Source organism: Radiomyces spectabilis (genome assembly GCF_025331425.1).
Source record: "Radiomyces spectabilis strain NRRL 2753 chromosome Unknown BYT42scaffold_8, whole genome shotgun sequence".
Taxonomy (NCBI): Eukaryota; Fungi; Mucoromycota; class Mucoromycetes; order Mucorales; family Radiomycetaceae; genus Radiomyces; species Radiomyces spectabilis.
The window spans coordinates 1,227,998-1,246,674 of record NW_026251933.1 but is presented as its reverse complement, the minus strand read 5'-3'; the positions used below and the strand labels follow the sequence as shown (position 1 = coordinate 1,246,674).

Below are 18,677 nucleotides of genomic sequence, written 5' to 3'. Positions count from 1 at the left end.
TTTTCAAAGCGTGAAGATATCTACCATGGGATGAACTCGTTTGCCTTGTGAACCTCTTCTAGAAACTTTTGCAGAAAGCACTTGTAGAAAGACATAAAAATTAAAAAGGTCAAATCCAACCAAAAGAAATAAAATAAGGAATAAAAATATACTTTTGTTAGTTCTTAAAGACTCTCCTAAAAGTCTTCACGCTATTGTCTCCTTTTTACCAATAAGAAAAAAAGGAAACCAAAAAATAAAAGAGACTCTCTTTTGTTTTTTATCGCTAACTATTCTTACTTTTTCCTTGAACATGCTCCCTAATTCTTTTTAAATATATCGACAGCAGCAAAAGTAGCCAGAAAAGAAAAAAAAAACGTCTTTTGCTTTACTTTGCTTTGCACTATCCTTTTTTATTTCCGTTTCCTGTTGTATACATTCTTTCTTTTGCTTTTCCACTTTTTTTTTTGTTTTTAGCTGCTTAAGCTTCACCTTTGTTTCCCTTTCCTTTCGTTTTCCTTTACGATCCTTTCAATTGCTCCTTTTGCTCTTCTTCCAAGGTAAATTATTACGAGAACAAATCATCAAATTCATTCAAGCAAGTAAAAGAGGGAAAAAAAAAAAGATCGATCCAAACAATTCCTGCTCCACACCTTTTTTTATTGCTCCCCTTATTTCTCTATTAACGCAGCTTGATATATATTTTTTTTCTCTTTGTCTTTTTTTTCTTTTGCTTCCCTTTATATTCATTATTCTATCTGTAAAATCAAGTAGGAGAAAGTAATTGATGGCTTCAAAAACGATGTCGAGACCCAGCTCTTTTCTCCGTCGAGCGTCTTCCCCGTGTCATATGCCTCAGGAACCATCGGTCACCATGGCCAGTACCTCCGTGGCAACTCCACCATTGCCTAGCAACGCCGGTATCGGTAGGGACAGTGAAAATAACCACAGCCGTCCTTCGTCTCCTGCGCTTGTATCGACTGGTAAATCGCCTCTGCTTTCGGTGCCTCATCTCGCCGATTCATCCGGCGCTCGTCGACGCAGCAGTAGTCCTCACACGAGCTTGGAAATTACGCAAGCTTCGTCCATCACTGGTACCTCACCGTCGTCATGTAAACCCATATCTATACGCCCTGCTCGCTTCATCAAGGCAGCCAACATGCCTTCTTCCACTACCCATTTATCCGAATCGATGGCTTCATTTGTGCAAAGTTTCGAGGCTTACTCACACAAGCTGTACATCGAAGGGTACTTGATGCGGCACAACGATCCTGGTAGTAACAAGAAACGCACCCGATGTTTCGTGGAATTATCCGGTCCTACCTTGACCTTGTGGGATGCGGAGCTCCAAATGCCCAGCGTTATGCCGCATTATGTCAATGTGGCCGACGCAAATGTGGTGTCCCTAAAGGAGGGAGAAGTGAAAAAGAAACACGTGTTTTCACTCCAACTCAAATCTCGTACCATCCTCTTTGAAGGTTCGGATGAATCGACATTGCAACGCTGGATAGCAGCTATTCGTCTAGCCGGATATGAATACGTCAAGTTTCATCAGCTATTCACGCATCGCTTGCTCAAGACCTTTCCACCGTCCCTGACCCCAGCCACGGGCACCACTACCACATTATCCGGTTTTCTTCAGGTTCGTTCAGCCGATACAACCGAATGGCAGCGCTACTGGGCCGTCGTTACCGATAAGAAGGACGAACGACGTTTGTTCTCCTCAAAAAAGAGCGTCGTCGCTTCTTCGCCGTCTCCTTCCCTTCACGGTCATACGGCCACCCCGACCCCTTCTTCATCATCTTCCTATATCTCATCCAATCTGCATCACCAGTTACTTTTATACGAGACCAAAAAATCCAAACAGCCCTTAATGACTCTCTCCTGTATCTACCAAGCCTACGCTGTTTACCCCGAAGCACCCCAACTTATCGAAAAATCGTCGATTATGCGTGTCGAGGACCGTGATACCCACCTATTCCTCATGGCCGATACGAGTACGTCTATGCAGCAGTGGTTGCTGGCCATTTACGACGTGTTCAAACTTCACGGTCGTCCGCAGACATTGATGGATAACACCACCGACCCTGCCGCTTTGAACTTTGCTGAACCTATCCAGGGACATGCATTTCCCCTTCAAGCCGACGATGCCTTGCGAAATATGAATACCCACGACTGCCAGTCCCGGCTTGATATTGAACAATTTTTCAATGACTGCCTTCAGTCCAAACTTCAGCAGCCGCTCATCGTCACCTCGCGACCTTCCGCCAACAGTCGCGCTAAAAGCTTGCCCCTTATTACCGTCGCCTGTGAAGGAAACTCTGTGCCCGAATTGGCCGGTCAACCGGATCCAACCGATTCGAGCCAAATTCACCCCACTGATCCAGCCGCCGAAGTCGCTGGCACCACGATGAAATTTGCTCGTCAAGTAGCCGATTCGAGTGATGAAAGTGATAATGATACAGATGAAGAAGACGAAGAGGAGGACGAGGATGAACAAGACAGTGACGATGAACCCATTGGTAAAAAGCAGCCGGGGATGGATCATCCTCTGTTTCACTCCTCTAAGACACCTTCGGCATCCTCGTCCTCCGCGCTGCCAACCAGTGCGGCCGACTCGCTGATTCCCGATTTTGATTTCGGCAATGGCTTTGATGTGTCCGCCGACGAGCGATCGCGACATCGGGCCAGTTCCACCAGCAGTTTTGCCGTAGCCACCACGACCAGCAGTGAGGACGATACACGTAGCAATGGACGACAGCCATCCATGTCGGTTAATCACTCGTCGTCATCGTCATCGGCCGCTTCCACCTCCTTGTTTGGCGATTTTAGCTTATCAACTGATTTTGGAAAGTACCTCGATCAGCCTACACTTCGCAGAGAGTTTCATCGACGACCCTCGGGTGAACAAAGCAGCCGTCGCAGCAGTTCTGGTCACGCCATGTCGTTTGATCGTCGTCGTAGCAGTTGGGCGGCAGCTGATTACGATGGATGGCATGGAGATGGTGGGGATGAGGAGGAGGAAGAAGATGAAGAAGGAGAAGGAGAAGGACATGCTCGTCACCCTTATGACGACGACGAACACAGTTATGAAAGTGATTTTGATGGACCTTTAATTCCTTCGTTGGGCGATCATTTTGCACCTCAAAATTCACTTTTGGACAATTATCTGGGTGAACAATTGAGTGCCAAAGAACAGATCGAGTATGCGCGTGCAACCGGCCAACCGTTGATCCAGGTACCAGCCAAACCAAGTGCTCCCAACGCTGGACTCGTGGGCATGATCTCGCAACGTGAAAAGAATCGAAAAGAAGGAAATGGAGCGCGTGTCAGTGAGCGTGTCCAACAACATCAAGCCGAACTGGGCCACATTCGATTTGAACGTGAAAAAGAACGACGTATCCTTGAACAACGACAACAACAATTTATGAAGCATCAGGTAATCTTATTTTGCCATCTTTTTTCTACGGAATTGTTTTAATTGTGTTCATGCATGTCATCAATTTTCAATAATGGGGCTAACACAAAAATGTAACCATTAGATGATGATGTATGCCAATGGATGGCCTCCTATGGCCATGATGCACCCTGCGTATATGCAAAACATGCCCATGATGCCGTTAGTCGGTCCACCGTCTCCAATGTCACCTGTACCGCCTGCCAATGCAATGATACCATATGCTCCACGGCCAGTGATGAGTCCTTATCCAGCCAATGGTATGAGAAGTCCTAGTTTATCTTCGCCCGTGAGCCCTGGGATCGGTCGACGATTATCGAGACCTTTGGTGATGTTGGATGACGACGAGAATCCTCATTATCACCCAATGGGACGCACCTCGTCGCCAACTTTTCGAAAATCCTCCATACCTTCACCTTCCGGAACCTCCAGTCTTCGTCTGTAAAACCCCATGGTGTGCTAATAAATGAAAAAAAAAAGAAATCGCACACATAATGGCTCCCGATTGTTACATTATTCCTCTCACATCGTTATCCCACTTGAGCCAAAAGCGCTTTTTTTTTTTTTCTCTTTTAGCTGTTTTTTTAATCTTTCACTTTTTTTGAATTTCAAATTATTTTGCGACTTCAAGCTCAAATAAACTATGAAAGTAAACAAAATTCCAATAGCAATAAAAGGAGACGATGGTGCAAACAATTTATTTAACATGAAAATGAAGCATAGCTGAGAGTGTGTCTACCAAGTTATTCGTCTGTGCCTCGTCAAATGAAAAAGTGCTAACAAAAAAACGTCAAATGCGGTAAAATTCTATTTGCTCCGCGAAAATTCGAGCCATTGCGCAGCTTCATTTTGTTTTTCCTTGGTCTCATTTCTTCGTGCTCAAACACGCCGATTACTCCTTGTTTCAGGGAACATTTTTCAAAAATTCACTAGGTCCAAAGTCGTGTGAGCACAGTCAACGGGGTCATGGTCGAATAATGTGTAGTTTCGTGGGGCTTCATGTCCCATAATACAGGCAACCCCTCACTGAAGACGTAAAGGAACAGGCGTGCTTGATGATACAACGCTTGCTGGCGACCAGTTTTGCAAGATCGACTTCAAAATTTAAAATTCACCAAGCAAAAGGTGAATACCGAACTCATTCATATATTTTATCCAGTGACTAAAGAAAAAAGGACGACACATTGCACAGTAACAAGAAAAAAGTCCTTGACAACCATCTGCTACATCGGTAGACGACCAATTTAAGTTTGGTTGTACCATGTGCATCAATGATTTATGGTGCTAGTCGACAAAAATAAAAAGATTCAACCCCAAGGTGAAAGGAGCTAAAAAAGAATCCCTCAAGATTTGCTCATGTTGCGGCACAAAAAAAGCTCAAAAATCAAAAGCCCCTCTTCAAGGTTATTCAATGTAGCGCATGTAACAAAATATTGGAGACCGAGACGTGAATACCAGTCGCAGCATACTGGCTTCATGGGCAATGACAAGTCCATCCATGTTCACGCGGCAAAACAACAAACAGGAAATCCAGTGATGGTGTTCACGCCTGGGCGATACAATGCCTCGCGGTAGGTAGATAACTGTGTTATTGAAAAAAAACTTATTCGGCCTTGGCTTCTGATAAAGTGCTAAAAGCAAAAGGTTCGAATGGGATACCATCACCCATGTAGAATTTGCCATCGAATTCGACCCTGTAAAAAATTGCAAAGGTTTGAGTAAGACCGACATTGGAGAAAGATAGAAAAACATATTTACCAGTGAAGACGAAGCGCGTGAAGGAAAGCAGATAAACCTTCCATCGCCAGCAAAATGCTGAGGGTCAAGACAAACCACATAGAGAATCCAATCACTAAACCAATCACACCAATCACCCCAGTGAAACCGAACCAAATCTTCAAGGTCATGTCCCACAAAACGCTTGACAATTCTGTAATACGTGTGTTAGTCCCGTTTCATTATGACAATTTCAGAAAGTCAAACTTACGGGCGTGAGCAAGCGACAAGGCCCACAAACGCAAATACGAAGCAGTATTGGAGATACAGTTGAGACAGAATTCAATGGTATGGATTGTTTGATGGATCATTTCTTCGCCAAAATCAAACTAGATAAAAAACAAGAGCCGCATTTGAGCAAGTGATGATATGTATATCATTGTGTGCAAGAACTTACTTCTTCTTCTTCTTCATCGTCGTCTTCTTCAGCGACCGTAGATCCAGAGACAGCACGACCGGCTTCATCACTGTCATGATCCTCGTTGCCAACGGATTCATAACGATGCTGACTGTGCTCTCGCTTCAAGTAGTAAGGCTTGGCAAACCACATCCACGGCACGCAGACGACCGCAATCAAAATCAAGACTGCTTGAACAGGACCCTATGAACCAAAATGTCAGTCCCGTAAAGAGCCTTATCATCCTAAATGCGGGCTTACCTGGCCAGGGTACAATTGTTCCTTGGGATCGACTTTGCCGGGCGTCAAGAACATGTAAATGAGCATATTGAGAAGATTGGGTGGAGCATTATGAATGTGATGACCATTTTCATCCAAAGCCCACCAATCGACACTCCACTTGTACATGATACAGAAGATCAGATAGCCGAAAATGCACTCCATGAACAGGATCTGAGGCAAGAATTCAAGCCAAATAAAGACCTTGCGATTGTAATGGATATGGTTGAATACGTTGAGACAAATAGCAAAGGACATCTGTAGGTGACAAAAAAAAGGATATGTCATGTCAGTCCGACAAGAGTATCACTTGCAGAAAATTGTTTGACACGAGACTTACGTGAACCACACCCAAGATGATAGCTTGTTTCATTTTGTACGAATTGGTAAATAGAAGGAAATTTTCAGATCCGTGCCATGACTAAAAGATAAACACGTAGTGAGCAAACTGGGAAGGTCTGTCAAAGAAAGGGTGAATTTACCGGATCCAAACCAAATGCATAGACGTTGCCATTCGGTACACCTTCCACAACGTCGGTCGAATTGTACTCGGTCGGCCAGTCAAAGCCCGACTTGAACATGTTGAGACTGAGCGAAAAGATATCGTTGTAGATAAAACCGGTGAAAATGGAAAAGATGGCCATCAACAACATCATGTAACGACCGGCAAAGAACATTTTAAAGATCTGAAGATGATCAAGAGTCAGTATACAAGCAACCAAGGAAAGAACAGTATGATTTTTTTTTTTTTTTTTTTTTACCTCGCCATTGTTGCTTGCCAGTTTCTTTTCATTCAAAACAAGATACAGGGCAAACAACAGCATCAGGAAACCGTGCCCGATATCACCAAACATGACAGCAAACAAAAACGGGAACGAAATCACGGTGAAAAGACCCGGGTTCACTTCGCGATAACGGGCGGTGCCGTAAGCATTGATGATACTTTGGAATCCTTCCGTGAACTTGTTGGTACGGTGGTAAGTCGGAGGCTTCTTCTTGGTACGAAGCACAGTGAGGATAGAGGGTAAGTTGGTACCAGATGCATCCTAAAAAAAATTGAACGAAGCGAACAGTTTTAGAGACGCCGAGTCAATGGGCAGGATGGTCAAAACTTACAGTAGCATCCTTGAGTGCATGTTGGATTAAAGGGATATCATTGGTTGGGCACCATCCTTCAGCAATGAGGCACTTGCGATTGACATCGTAGTTGAACAAGTTCAATGTATGGTATATGGCCTTTTCCTTGCGAACAATCGTAGTCCAAGCTGTCAAGTTTTCGGAGATCTTGACAAGCTCGGAGCGGCGGGTTTGGCTGGTATTCGACAAGACCTAGTATATGGAAAAAAAAGAAGCACTTCTCAATATGACATTGCTTAGGCGACGAGATGGAGATGGTTTCTTTGTTTCTTACGTTGTTGAAATCTTCAATTTGATTAGTGACTTCCAACAGAGCATCACGACGCTTATCCAAGGAATCATCGATCGAGTAAAGCGTACCGCCCAAACTCTCAGAGATCTTCTTAATCTTGGCAATAATTTCACGGCCGTGAGCAAAGATGGCAAACACGTTCTTGTCCACCACTTCATCGGTCACAGGATCGACAATTTGTTCATCGATTTCCGCCGAGTTCATGTAAAGATTACCACGCAGGGAACGCCACAACACACGTTCAAAGGTCTGCATACGTGATCGAGCAATCACACCGGTCACGTAATTCAAGTTCAAATGGTTCAAATCATAGTGAGCTTGCTCTTCCACATCATGGTCCAATAAAGGTGCGGTAGCATCGTTCTCATCAATGGAGGGACGGATCGTATCTTGTCTGGATTCCACCTAGAGTTCAAAGCAATACTGTCATCAGCAACCGAAAAGCTCAAAAGCATGTTGTTGTTCAGGGGAAGGGATGAAGGATGTCTAAAAGAATGACAAGCCCAAAAGATTGATCAGTGTTGTATTTATCTACCTCTTGAAAGAACACGTTGGTCTCACGCAAAACGTGTCGGAGTTCGGTCAACTGGAGGTATCGTCGTTGAAGCGTTTCATAAGAGCTGTTCATTTGGGACACTCGGATTTCATGCTCTCGGAGTTTCTCTTCAAGGTCATCAATCTCTTGAGCCGACCGCGCGCGACTCATGGATGTTGCTGCAGTCAACGGACGCTGCGGGATATCGGCTTTCGTGATTTGGTTTTCAAAAAAGCCTACAAAAAATTTAGAAACCAAAAAAAGTTTAGCGGGAACTCTCCCGTCATTCAAAAGGATTCAAAGTGTTTCACGTACGACACTGGCGTTCCATTTCGTCCAGTCTTCTAATCTCGGATACAAACGAACGTTGGAAAGCATTGACATCCGGATTAAGCTAAAAAGTGAAGGGTTAGATAAACAAGCGTCAATGGAAGGTTTGCAAGACTGTCTTGTTGTTACAGGGAATAAAAGAAAAAGAGTAATGAGAGATGTCTTACGTCTCTGAATTGGACTTTGCCAAGTTCACCCAACTCGGCAACACAAGGTTGAGCGACCTCTGCAGGAATATAGAGTTGTATTAGCGACATCTCTTCCGAGCGGAAGAGCGTACTCGTTGCTGCCATGGTCAAAAGTAGCAAAAAGATAAGAAAAAAACGGTGCTCTTTTGAGAAAGGGAAAAAAAAAGGGAAGCGAACTATCGACAGCGCCCCCACAGGCACCGAACGGAAATCCAGCGTTTCACTCCCCGTCAGCCAACCAACTCCTCCGAACTCATAAACCATACGTCATCATCTAGAGAAGGCATGTGCGGGCCCACCTGAAGAAATCAGAATGGGCTTGTTCAAGCTTGCTGGATCGACGCGGGATATTCATTTCTTACCCACATTGTACGCTCGATTGACACGCCATTACCAATGTATAATCGAGAAGACAACCAATCTTGAACATTGGGATGCCTGTACCGTTTTCGTGTTTGTATGCAGTAGACCCCATTTCCATCTTCCCAAGAATGTCCTATTGTCTTTTTCTTTTTTTTTTTCACAGACGTTGCGGTCGACCCTGGCAAACGACGCACTGGTGCATCAGGGATGTGAGGTGTTGTTGTAACAGTCGCACCAAGCAAAACCGCGTATCATATCGTAGATACTCGTTGAATCATTTGCGCTTTGGACTTGCCACTTTGACTTGTTTGTGTTGTTCTTGGCAAGGTGTTGTTAATTGATACCATGAGGTAGTTTTTATATCAAGCACTGTGATTGACAATGTGACAGTAATTTTATCAAGTTGTTATGGATGGGTTAAAGAAATCTGGTGTCATACATGTTCTTGGCAAACCATCGATTTAACAAGCCGTACGCCTGCTGTGCAATGGATGCCACCTGCTACTGGACGTCGGCCCTTTACATTGAGCGACATTCGTCAGACAAAAGCCTAACGCAATACGGCATAACCTGGGCGGGACTCTTGGTGGAAATTTGGTATATTAATGTCAATACTCTGGCATACCGTACAGTCATGATTTCCAAACATGTGTGCAGCAGGACTTATTGAACCCCTCAGTCCCGTCCCGCCCAAGGTTATGATGAATGATGTGTGGGAATGTTGGGTATTCAAAAAAATGAGTTAGTAAGCTCTTTGATTGATTCAAATGTCGTCAAGATATTTTACCTTTTTGTTATTCGATGCAGCAGATATCGAGAGCTTCCCGACCGAAAAAAAGAAACGATACAAATATATATATAAAAAGTAAAACAGTAGATGCGTCTGTAAAACCCCTAAAAACCCTGTGGGGAAAAAAAGGAGGAAAAGACTGCAAGAAGGTCTATCGAATAAAATACAAAGTACATACTACAAACCACAAACCACAAAGTAAAATGGTCGGGAAGTAATCCAAAGAAGAGGAACCTGAGGAGGACGGGTAAGCGTTACCGATGAAAAAGAGGGTCACACCACCGACGATGCCCTTTGACGACAAAATCGGATTGGCCACATTTGAGCGCGAACAATGTAGAAAGATTTGGAGGATCGATGGCTTGCCAGGCGAAAAGAAAACGGGTGAGAAAACCAAAAGCTAAGAAAGGATAGAGAAAAAGGACAGGTAAGTTTTTCTTGTAAGAACGGATAGTCACATCACACAAAAGGTACCTTTTTGATATTTACAGAAATCGACTTGACTAGTTACAGATACACGCGCGATAACCATAGTCTAGATGATGCATGATGCATGATGGATGCGGATGCGGGTGAGGATGCAATGATAGTGAGAGGCTTTTCAGGCAAACGGAAAAAAGAGAGAAAATCAATGAAAGAAATTGGGGATAAAATATAATGAGTTCCCATGATGAAACAATAGTCACCCTTATTGATGAATGATGGGCTACACAGATCGAAGCATATTATGTAAAACGGCACACATGTTACTGACAAAGTCAAATTAAATGATGCTACAGAAGAACGCCAGATTGACGTTGACAATAGCCCTTTACAGAAAGCTCTCCCCTTCCATTGAACTTTTCCATAACCTCCAATCCAACATCTTTGAATGAATAAATAACACCAAGCGAAGGAGCTGCCAAATCCATATGATGAAAAGGAACACCATGTGGCTGTTTTTTAGCTCGCAAATTTTGGCGTGCGGCGACTGGTTTTTAGTTTGGCAAGAATTTTAAAACATTAGAGATATGCTCTGATAAACAACCATTTTTTAGCACATTATGCATCTATTGATCTCACTCTTCTTATTAAGGGCTTGGCATTCAGGCAATCATATGTCATTCATCGGCTTGTCAGATCGGCCATCTCACTGATCAGACAATGACTTCAATTTTGTTTTCTGTACTCCTTTTACCTATTCCGATATGTATAGTGGCATTTCCGTATTGCCGAGGCTTCTCCAACATGGAATAGTCTCTTGTGTGCAGCCAACACGTCAAAAATGTGGACATGATCTCTCTTCCTTGTTTGAAGACATGAGACCCCGGCAATAAAGGGTTCTGAGAGAGATGTTGCTTGTATGTATAACAGAATCTGCATGCTTATGCGCAATGTATTTAACCAAATTCGTCCATCACATTATTAAAAGAACGATATCGTGTTGCAAACGTGCAAATACTACAAAGTATAAGGCACCGTGATTTGGGATCGTAAAAACAAAGCCTGTTTGAAAAGATGCATTCAATCATTCAACTGGATAGGGCCACTTGATTGTTTTTGACGAATAGACAAAGCACGGTTGCATCGTAGTCAATGTGCCTTGACGCATTCAGTGACAAAGTTTAAATAGTGCGATACAAATGCCAATTCATGACCCCAAAACGCGGATTTCTTACGATAACTCGTATTTACAGTTTTCTCAGGTTGGACAACACACAATCAGCACGTAGCATCGGCTCATCTGGAATGCCAGATGAAGGAATGCAAACTCATTGGTGACTCAGGATGACATCAACTAAATGATCTTTAGAACAGATTGTACTGAAGAGGAAATGGGCAAAAGCGTGGATTAGGGAAAGCTGTCTGGTCAAGGAAATGCTGTTCAGGGAAATATAAGCAAGGAAGATGACGATGACTGACATTGTTCACTTGGCGCTGTGTAGCTTGTTATCAACTAACATATACGCTATGCCCTATTGATGATGGTCTTGACTGAATGTGGGTGCTCAATAGATTGCTTTTTTTTTTTGTTTTGGTTTTTTTTGATCTGTCACCAAGGTACCACGCGATCCATAGTCTTTTAAAAGCGGGTTGGAGGCAATGCAGTGCCCACTGCATACAGAAGAAGAGGGTACAATATTATGATGCAAGGAAAAAGGATGATCTGATGCTTCTTATGTAAGCTGGGCAGCCAAAGGATGTGGATGAACCATGGTTGGTTTCTTTTCTCGGGAACTTTTCCGCATTTAGTTTCCATGTGACGAGTGTTTCTGTAATTTTTTGGTGGGTTGCTTTTTTGGTTTTTTTGATCGTCCTCCCATCCCCGATCGGCATTAGCTTTACTTATCTTTCCCTTTTTCTCTTTCTCTTTCTTTCCAACCTTTTGTTGGTTCTTTTTTCTTTCCAACCTTTTGTTTTTCATCGTTTTTCGCTTTTCTTTGGATATTTAACGCCTATTCGCGTTCTGCTTAATCGTCGTATATGATCAAAAACTTTGGAAAGTTCAAACAGGTAAAAAGATGGATACAAAGGAGACGCTGGAACAACGGCCAAAAAAATCACTGTGGATACGATCTTGGAAAGAGCTCGTTTGGATTCATGATCCCATGTGAAATACAAGAAGAAGGGACTCTACCATACATACACATCACGAGAGTGTGGTATATTTTTTTTTCTCAGCGGGATTCTTTGGAAATGGAAGAAAAGAAAGTCGAACGGGCTATTTTTTTTTCTTTCTTTCTTTGTCTCGCCCAGTGGTGTCGGAGTTCCCAAAGGCTCGTTGTTCCAGACGCCCCTAATTTAGATCTTCTCGAAATAACTTTTTTTTTTCATCAACTCATTAACACTCATCTCCTTGATGGCTGTTTTTTTTTCTCGATGTGTAGTGGACCGGTGAACGGTTAGGTGGAGCGAAAACCACTCTTCAGACTGAAGATTTTCAACAATTGGAGAACGAAACGGAAGCACGTCGTACCGGGTTTGAAAAGGTTCATGATGCCACGGTCCTGATGCATGCGCAGTTATGCAAGAAGAAACCGTCTCCGGAAGATGGTAAAACGAAATGCTCCCCCATGGCCGCCGTTGCGAACTGCTGGATCAGCCACGGTAGTGCCTTTCCGGAAGATTCAGCTTTAGGTAAGCTTTTTCTCAGATATCTGGGGAAGGAAAGGAGAGGGGGAGAGAAAGAACGCTAGCCACATATGCTGTGCATCTCGATAAAATATGACCAAGGAAAAAATGGAGAGACCGAAAGACTCCAAGGGATACGAAGCAAGTGATTTGATGTATATTGATGTGATTTGCATACAGGAGTTGCATTGGTAAATTACGGCCAAGCCGAGTCCCAAATTTCAATGTTGGGCGATGAATTTGCAAATCAAGTCAAAGACGGTTATATGGCTACCCTGGAACGTGGACTACAAGAATATAAAGAATACTTGTCACTGAAGAAGAAACTGGAATCACGTCGGTTGGACTATGATGCTAAACTGAGCCGTCTCCAGAAATCCAAAAAGGAAAAGCCCGAGTTGGAACAGGAGACTCAGGCAGCCAAAATCAAGTACGAAGAAATTGAATATGACATCATCCAGAAGATGGCCTATCTTCAAGAATACGAGGTAAGCAATGTGGAAGTGGTGGATCTAGGAGCGTGCAAGGTTCGAAAAGCTGATGGGGAACAAAATAGGATGAACACTTTGAAGCGTTGACGCAGCTATTGGAAGCGCAATATGCCTATTTCAGTAAATCGGCCGATCTATTGAATGAAGTGCGTTCCACGTGGGGTCAAGGTGTGGCTTCGGCACCGATTGCTCGTAATATGATGCATACAGTGTTATCGAGAACCTCGAGCTCTCATTCAGCCATCGGTGGGATCGGTGGCATCGCTCCAGTGGGCCGTTCGAGTCGCCAAGGCAGTATGGATGACTACTTTGGCCAAAACAACGATGTCTCCAGCCACGGATCACGATCGCCTGGTAGTCTGCAACAACGTCGCCCTAGCAGCCGTAAACCTAGCTCCGACAGTCTTAGTGTAGGTGGCCCACCTCCAAGACGCATTCCCAGTCGCACCTCCCTTCGAAGCAACCATAACAACAACGATGATCTCATGTCGTCTGGATCCCGTCTTACCCCTCCTACCATTCCTCGACGTCAATGTAAGCAGAAAGAGAGAAACAAAAACTGACGTGTTGGCCTTTAAAAAAGTCATACTCATCATGCCTCTGTTTATTTTATTTTTTTCTTTGATGGACTAGCTCAAGCATCGATTGGGACCAAAAAACGACGCAAGGCCGTGTATGATTTTGAGGGAGCAAGTAGCGATGAGTTGTCATTTGCGACGGGGGATATAATCACTGTCATTGATGAAGTGGATGAAGGATGGTGGTTGGGTGAGGTGGATCACGGCGGTGCAACGAAACGTCAAGGTATTTTCCCGGTGAATTATACCGAAGAATTGGTCGCTCCACCTATGCCTGCCCGTCCATCCACTTCCACCAGTCATACCTCCCAGATTCAAGAATATCCTGTGGAGGAAGCCATGGCCGAAACCGAGTCGCCTTTTGCTGATCATATGACCAATGGAAACACCGATTACGGTTATCAGCAGTGTCATCATACACCTACACGGACGTTATCGACTCACAGTTATACCAGTGCCGCCCCATCACCACCTCCATCCAGCTCGCTTCCGCGTGGCAACTCTGGTGTTCCCGTGAATCTGGCTTCCAAACCGAGCATGCGAACACCTCCACCACCTCCAGCGGCGCGTCAACGTAGCATGTCCAACACACCCAAGCTCGTTCGTACTGCTCCTCCTACGCCGCAATCACGAGCCGCCCCAGATTACTTCCAAGCATCGCCTGTCGCACAACCGGATTGTCAAGACTGTGGGTGCAACGACTTTAGCGCTAATCTTTTCAAAAAGGGCCACTGTAACAACTGCTTCCACAAACACTTTTAAAAAGAAAAACAAAAAGAATCGATTTAGAACAATTTTGTGCAACATTGACCATAATCGCAAATGCACTCATCCAATTGTGTCACAATGTAAACATTAACATTGATATAACAAAGCATTCCCTCACCCCTCCTCTTTTTCCTTTTTCCCGCTCATTAAAGAAGAAGGCCCAGGCTGTCTCGCGAATAGAAAGGACCCTCTACTTACCCCTGACAATTTACAATCACTTTGTCTCTTACCCCCTCCGCCAAGCAATTACACAGCACATTACTCATTTCAACCCGCCTTGATTGCAGTAAAAATGACTCGGAATTGATTCGTTACTCATTCTTTTCGATCTGAGTTATTCGCAACGATGGACAATAACATAATTGATCCAAAGTGAACGTGTCATTACTGTCACAAAAATGTCAGCCGATGAATGAGAATATTCTAGGTGCCTAAATCCTTTTAGGAAATACAGCAGCTCGTGTGTAAACGGTGAACAGCACACTGTTATCCAAATGGATTTCACACTATTTTGATTGCTTGCTGAATCTATAAATACATCTGCAGATAGCGATCGATGCATGGTACGCCAATCGCCAACCGACGGGAAACCCCTAAAACTGAACCAAAAATGTATTGTTGTTTCTGAGCATCCTTAGCTACAACATTGCCTTTACTCACCAACACACATCTTAGTGTGGGGTATGTGAGTGCAAGTGTGAGCAGCAACGACAGGCATACTAATGTTGCAATCAATCCCGTGTCAGTTCTAGCTTTCCATGAACTTGCAATCACTTTGTTGATGTTGTTTCCAAGATGTCAGAACGTATCCACGATATTATTGAGCCATGCACTGATGTTATGAGTATCTTGTTTCCTGCAAAATTGGTGTTTTTTTTTTCCTTAAGTTCTGCTTCATCCACTACAACCAATAAATGAGTGCTCATCATGTGACTGATGAACAACAAGATATATCATCACGTTTTGAAGCACGGCGTTGAGAAAAATGAATGACTAGTAAGTCTCTCATTATGTGTCTTGAGAGGTGCTCTCCGTCTATCGCCCGTGAACCATACGATCGTCCTTTACTAAACATTGGGTAACTGATGGGAACACATTGAAGCCGATTCATACATGAGTACTTCATTAGATTGAAGGAAAGCCAACACCGATCATAAAGTAGGATATGAAAAGTCTCAGGGTGAAAAGTGGCCCGAGCTAGTGACCATCAGTTGAACAAACGTGTGGTGATGAAGTGACAGTGAGGGATGAAAAGCATGCGCGCAATGTGTGACTTAAAAGATCACGCGTCGGTCCTATCCCATCTTATTTCTTTTGTGTAGCCTATCCTTGGTTGAACAATAATAAAAGATTGGGAATCAATAATCACTTTTTGCATTCTTGTCCTACGCTGTAATTCTTTCTGATTCCATGACAGGTCCAGTCCGACCACTGCGCACAATAAACAGACATTGAAAGCGACAGCCTTGCGATTCGATGGAAAAAAGAAAATAACTCACATAACGAGGGATAAATTTTTAAGGAGTTCAAGTAAACTTGCCAGCCAACCATGAAGCTGCAAAATACTTTCGTTAATGTACACATGACAGATAAATAAAAAGGCTCCTTGATAGTGAAGGAGTGAGGCTCTCTGTGCAACCTATCCATGGATACCCTTTTTTGATATTTCGGCTTCTACCAGTAAAGCGATGTGAATGTCGCGCAACTGAGAGACAGCCAAAAAAGACAAAAAAAAAGACAATGACTCAGGGTGGGATAGGGTCACGCATCGTTTCTTAAGACAGGCTCAGGTTTGGGTTACAGGTGTCCTGCATACAATCAACCTATTCCTTTTTCCATCGTGTCACCGCACTCACACAAGCAAAAGAAACAAAGAAGAAAGCAAGGAAAAACAAAAATAAAAATAAAAAGTTAACCCCAGATGCTTTGATGCGCTGGATGAGGAAACGGTGCTCATGACAGAAAACCAAATAAAAAGAGGAAGTTGACGTGAGATGGAAGACTTGACTTGTTGCTTAAAAAATTTGTTGTGCTGGCAACAGCCGTTTCCATGGATGTCAATTTAACGGGGAAAAAAGTTGGTGCAGCAGGCGCTATGGTTATTAGTTGTTGCTAGCTGATCACTATGGCGTGTGAGAACCAGACTTTTTTTCATCTCAAACCAAAAATTTTAGTGTCAAATGGCGAGTGATGTCATTGAAGCTGGGCTTCAATTGGCGGATTCGGGCACTCACTTTTGAGAGAGAATGGGGGGGGTGCGAAGAGAGAAATGAAGCACAGATTGCCCGCGGGGGAAGGGAGAAAAAAAAAAAGAGAGCGTGTCGCGTTCAATAGCAAAGAATCTTTTTTTTTTTTTAGGTTTTTCTTTTTTTGCCGCTCGAATTCTTTTCTTTCCATCTTTTTTATTCTTTCTTTTGGCTTCTGTAGTTTTTTGCTTTGACTTGGGCTTTCTTTTTTGTCTTTTTGTAATGACGGAACGTTTCGAATTTCAACTACCTGACAATATGCCTGCGATACGCACGTCGATTATACGGCGAATTCAGAAACGTAAAGCTGGGTTGAACAAGACGGGATCCAAACGACATAGTTCTGTTGATGGCCATCTCGATAATGGTCTTCCTTCTCCACCCATAGAGACATGTACTTTTGAAGAAGGCCATGCCTACCCACCCTTACTAGAGTCTAGAAGTATGTCCAAACAACCACAGCCAAAAGAGCCATCCCCACCAGCACAGACGTCCGACGTGCACTCGTCTTGTGCTTCACCCAACTCAAGCACCATCTCCCCTCCTTGTTCCACCTCGAGTGAATTAGATCAAGAGACTGTGCGTCAAAAAATTAAGCAACTGCAGGAAGAAAAGCATAAACTATTCCAAATCATGAAAGATCTGTTGTCACGCCCACCTGTTGCTTCCAATCCAGCACCGGCTTCGCCTGCCAGTACTACCACCGCCACGGCGACGCATTCTCCCACCATGGATACCACCGCGATGACTCTTCAATCTCCTCCTTCTCCTTCTCTTCCTTCTAAGGATACTGCCGTGGCTACGACCGTGACCACACCGACCGCGGCTACTGCTCTTGCTGCATCTACCCTTCCTCCTTCGTCCCCCTCCTTGTCCTCCGCTTCACCCTTGCCGTCTCCTGCTCAGTCCGAGCCTTCACCATTCAAACGAGAACGTACTGTTTCTGAAAAGATGGAAGACTATCGGCGTTCCGTGAGTCGAGACCGTCGTCACAGTCGATCCCATAGTATGAGTCAGTATGAATACCGATTCTCGCCGTCATCATCGTCCATGGAGGGGTCTTTCCACCCATTGCCATCTTCCCCATCCCAACGTTATCACTACAATGATCGTTCACGCGCACCTTTAGCATCGTCAGCTTCACGTTACTATCCAGATTATGACAATCGAGTGCCGGGTGCCAGTCGCTATTCTCCTTTACATTCTCCCAATACGTCCACTTCCCATGCTTGGTCAAATCCCGCTTACATGGTATGTTGTTATAACCCCCAAAGAAAAAAAAAAGGGAATAAAATGGTTATGACTAACGTCTATTTTTTTCTTCTCTCCTTTTTCTAGTCTCGTCGACCACCTTCGGGCTTCCCTCGGTCCGGCAGTGGTCCTATTAGAAACAACTTCCGACCCTCCAGACCCCTTGCCGATAGACACATCCCACGTTACTAAACAACAACAGCATGGATTTCATGACGTTTTTCCTTATATTTTGTTTTCTCTTTGCATCTCATGACCTCTATTTAAACATTGTGCATAGTTCCGATATACCATTTTTATTTTACGTTATCAAAAAACTTTGAAAAAAGAGAAATCCTCCACACACACACTCCCCAATTCTCATCCTTTTTTTTTTCTTTGTCGTCCTATAAATAGTGTACATGAGAAACCTTTTTTTTTATCTTCATGGGCGAACCATGATGTTATCTCTGTGAAACGAGTCTCGCTTCGTTTCGTTTTTTAATGATGGTGTCTTTGCTTTCTTTGTTATCATCTCAGTTGAAGGATGACAGGTTTGGGCGGAAGTCGATTTTTTCATGGGGTTTTCCTGCATCGTATCTTTTTTCTCATCTTTCAAAAAGACGGATGAAAAAAAAAAAATCAGACGATTCTCTTTTTTTTTTCTGCACAGTGTTTTTTGTTTATAAATTTTCGTGTGCGACGGTGATGCGTTTATTCCAAGCTTCTA

General features: G+C 43.7%; 4 protein-coding genes across 4 annotated transcripts; 3 read left to right on the top strand and 1 right to left on the bottom strand.

The window, feature by feature from the left end:
• Positions 1–266: 266 nt before the first annotated feature.
• Positions 267–3,542, top strand: BYT42DRAFT_574267 (uncharacterized protein). Its single transcript, XM_051568822.1, has 2 exons — positions 267–539; positions 754–3,542. The coding sequence occupies exon 2, from the start codon at positions 767–769 to the stop codon at positions 3,458–3,460; it is 2,694 nt and encodes an 897-aa protein (XP_051422461.1). The 5' UTR covers positions 267–539; positions 754–766; the 3' UTR covers positions 3,461–3,542.
• A 1,497-nt stretch (positions 3,543–5,039) lies between these two features.
• On the bottom strand, positions 5,040–8,439 carry BYT42DRAFT_594265 (V-type ATPase, V0 complex, 116kDa subunit family; the record flags this gene model as incomplete). Its single annotated transcript, XM_051570756.1, has 13 exons — positions 5,040–5,130; positions 5,195–5,366; positions 5,424–5,541; positions 5,610–5,813; positions 5,871–6,146; positions 6,229–6,309; positions 6,371–6,574; positions 6,650–6,934; positions 7,005–7,217; positions 7,300–7,722; positions 7,853–8,088; positions 8,168–8,246; positions 8,350–8,439. The coding sequence occupies 13 exons, from the start codon at positions 8,437–8,439 to the stop codon at positions 5,040–5,042; spliced, it is 2,472 nt and encodes an 823-aa protein (XP_051422460.1).
• A 3,781-nt stretch (positions 8,440–12,220) lies between these two features.
• BYT42DRAFT_383275 (uncharacterized protein) lies at positions 12,221–14,635 on the top strand. Its single transcript, XM_051563314.1, has 4 exons — positions 12,221–12,640; positions 12,815–13,122; positions 13,191–13,659; positions 13,759–14,635. The coding sequence occupies exons 1-4, from the start codon at positions 12,514–12,516 to the stop codon at positions 14,463–14,465; spliced, it is 1,611 nt and encodes a 536-aa protein (XP_051422459.1). The 5' UTR covers positions 12,221–12,513; the 3' UTR covers positions 14,466–14,635.
• Positions 14,636–16,855: 2,220 nt separating this feature from the next.
• Positions 16,856–18,357, top strand: BYT42DRAFT_574245 (uncharacterized protein). Its single transcript, XM_051568821.1, has 2 exons — positions 16,856–17,968; positions 18,056–18,357. The coding sequence occupies exons 1-2, from the start codon at positions 16,940–16,942 to the stop codon at positions 18,158–18,160; spliced, it is 1,134 nt and encodes a 377-aa protein (XP_051422458.1). The 5' UTR covers positions 16,856–16,939; the 3' UTR covers positions 18,161–18,357.
• Positions 18,358–18,677: the final 320 nt, after the last annotated feature.

Bases quoted from the DNA above. Each gene is read 5' to 3' on its own strand.
- BYT42DRAFT_574267 (XM_051568822.1), top strand. From the start codon at position 767: ATGGCTTCAAAAACGATGTCGAGACCCAGCTCTTTTCTCCGTCGAGCG.
- BYT42DRAFT_574245 (XM_051568821.1), top strand. From the start codon at position 16,940: ATGACGGAACGTTTCGAATTTCAACTACCTGACAATATGCCTGCGATA. The intron at 17,969-18,055 runs GTATGTTGTTAT...TCCTTTTTCTAG, and splicing joins GGTCAAATCCCGCTTACATG to TCTCGTCGACCACCTTCGGG.
- BYT42DRAFT_383275 (XM_051563314.1), top strand. From the start codon at position 12,514: ATGCATGCGCAGTTATGCAAGAAGAAACCGTCTCCGGAAGATGGTAAA. The intron at 12,641-12,814 runs GTAAGCTTTTTC...ATTTGCATACAG, and splicing joins TCCGGAAGATTCAGCTTTAG to GAGTTGCATTGGTAAATTAC. The intron at 13,660-13,758 runs GTAAGCAGAAAG...TTGATGGACTAG, and splicing joins TACCATTCCTCGACGTCAAT to CTCAAGCATCGATTGGGACC.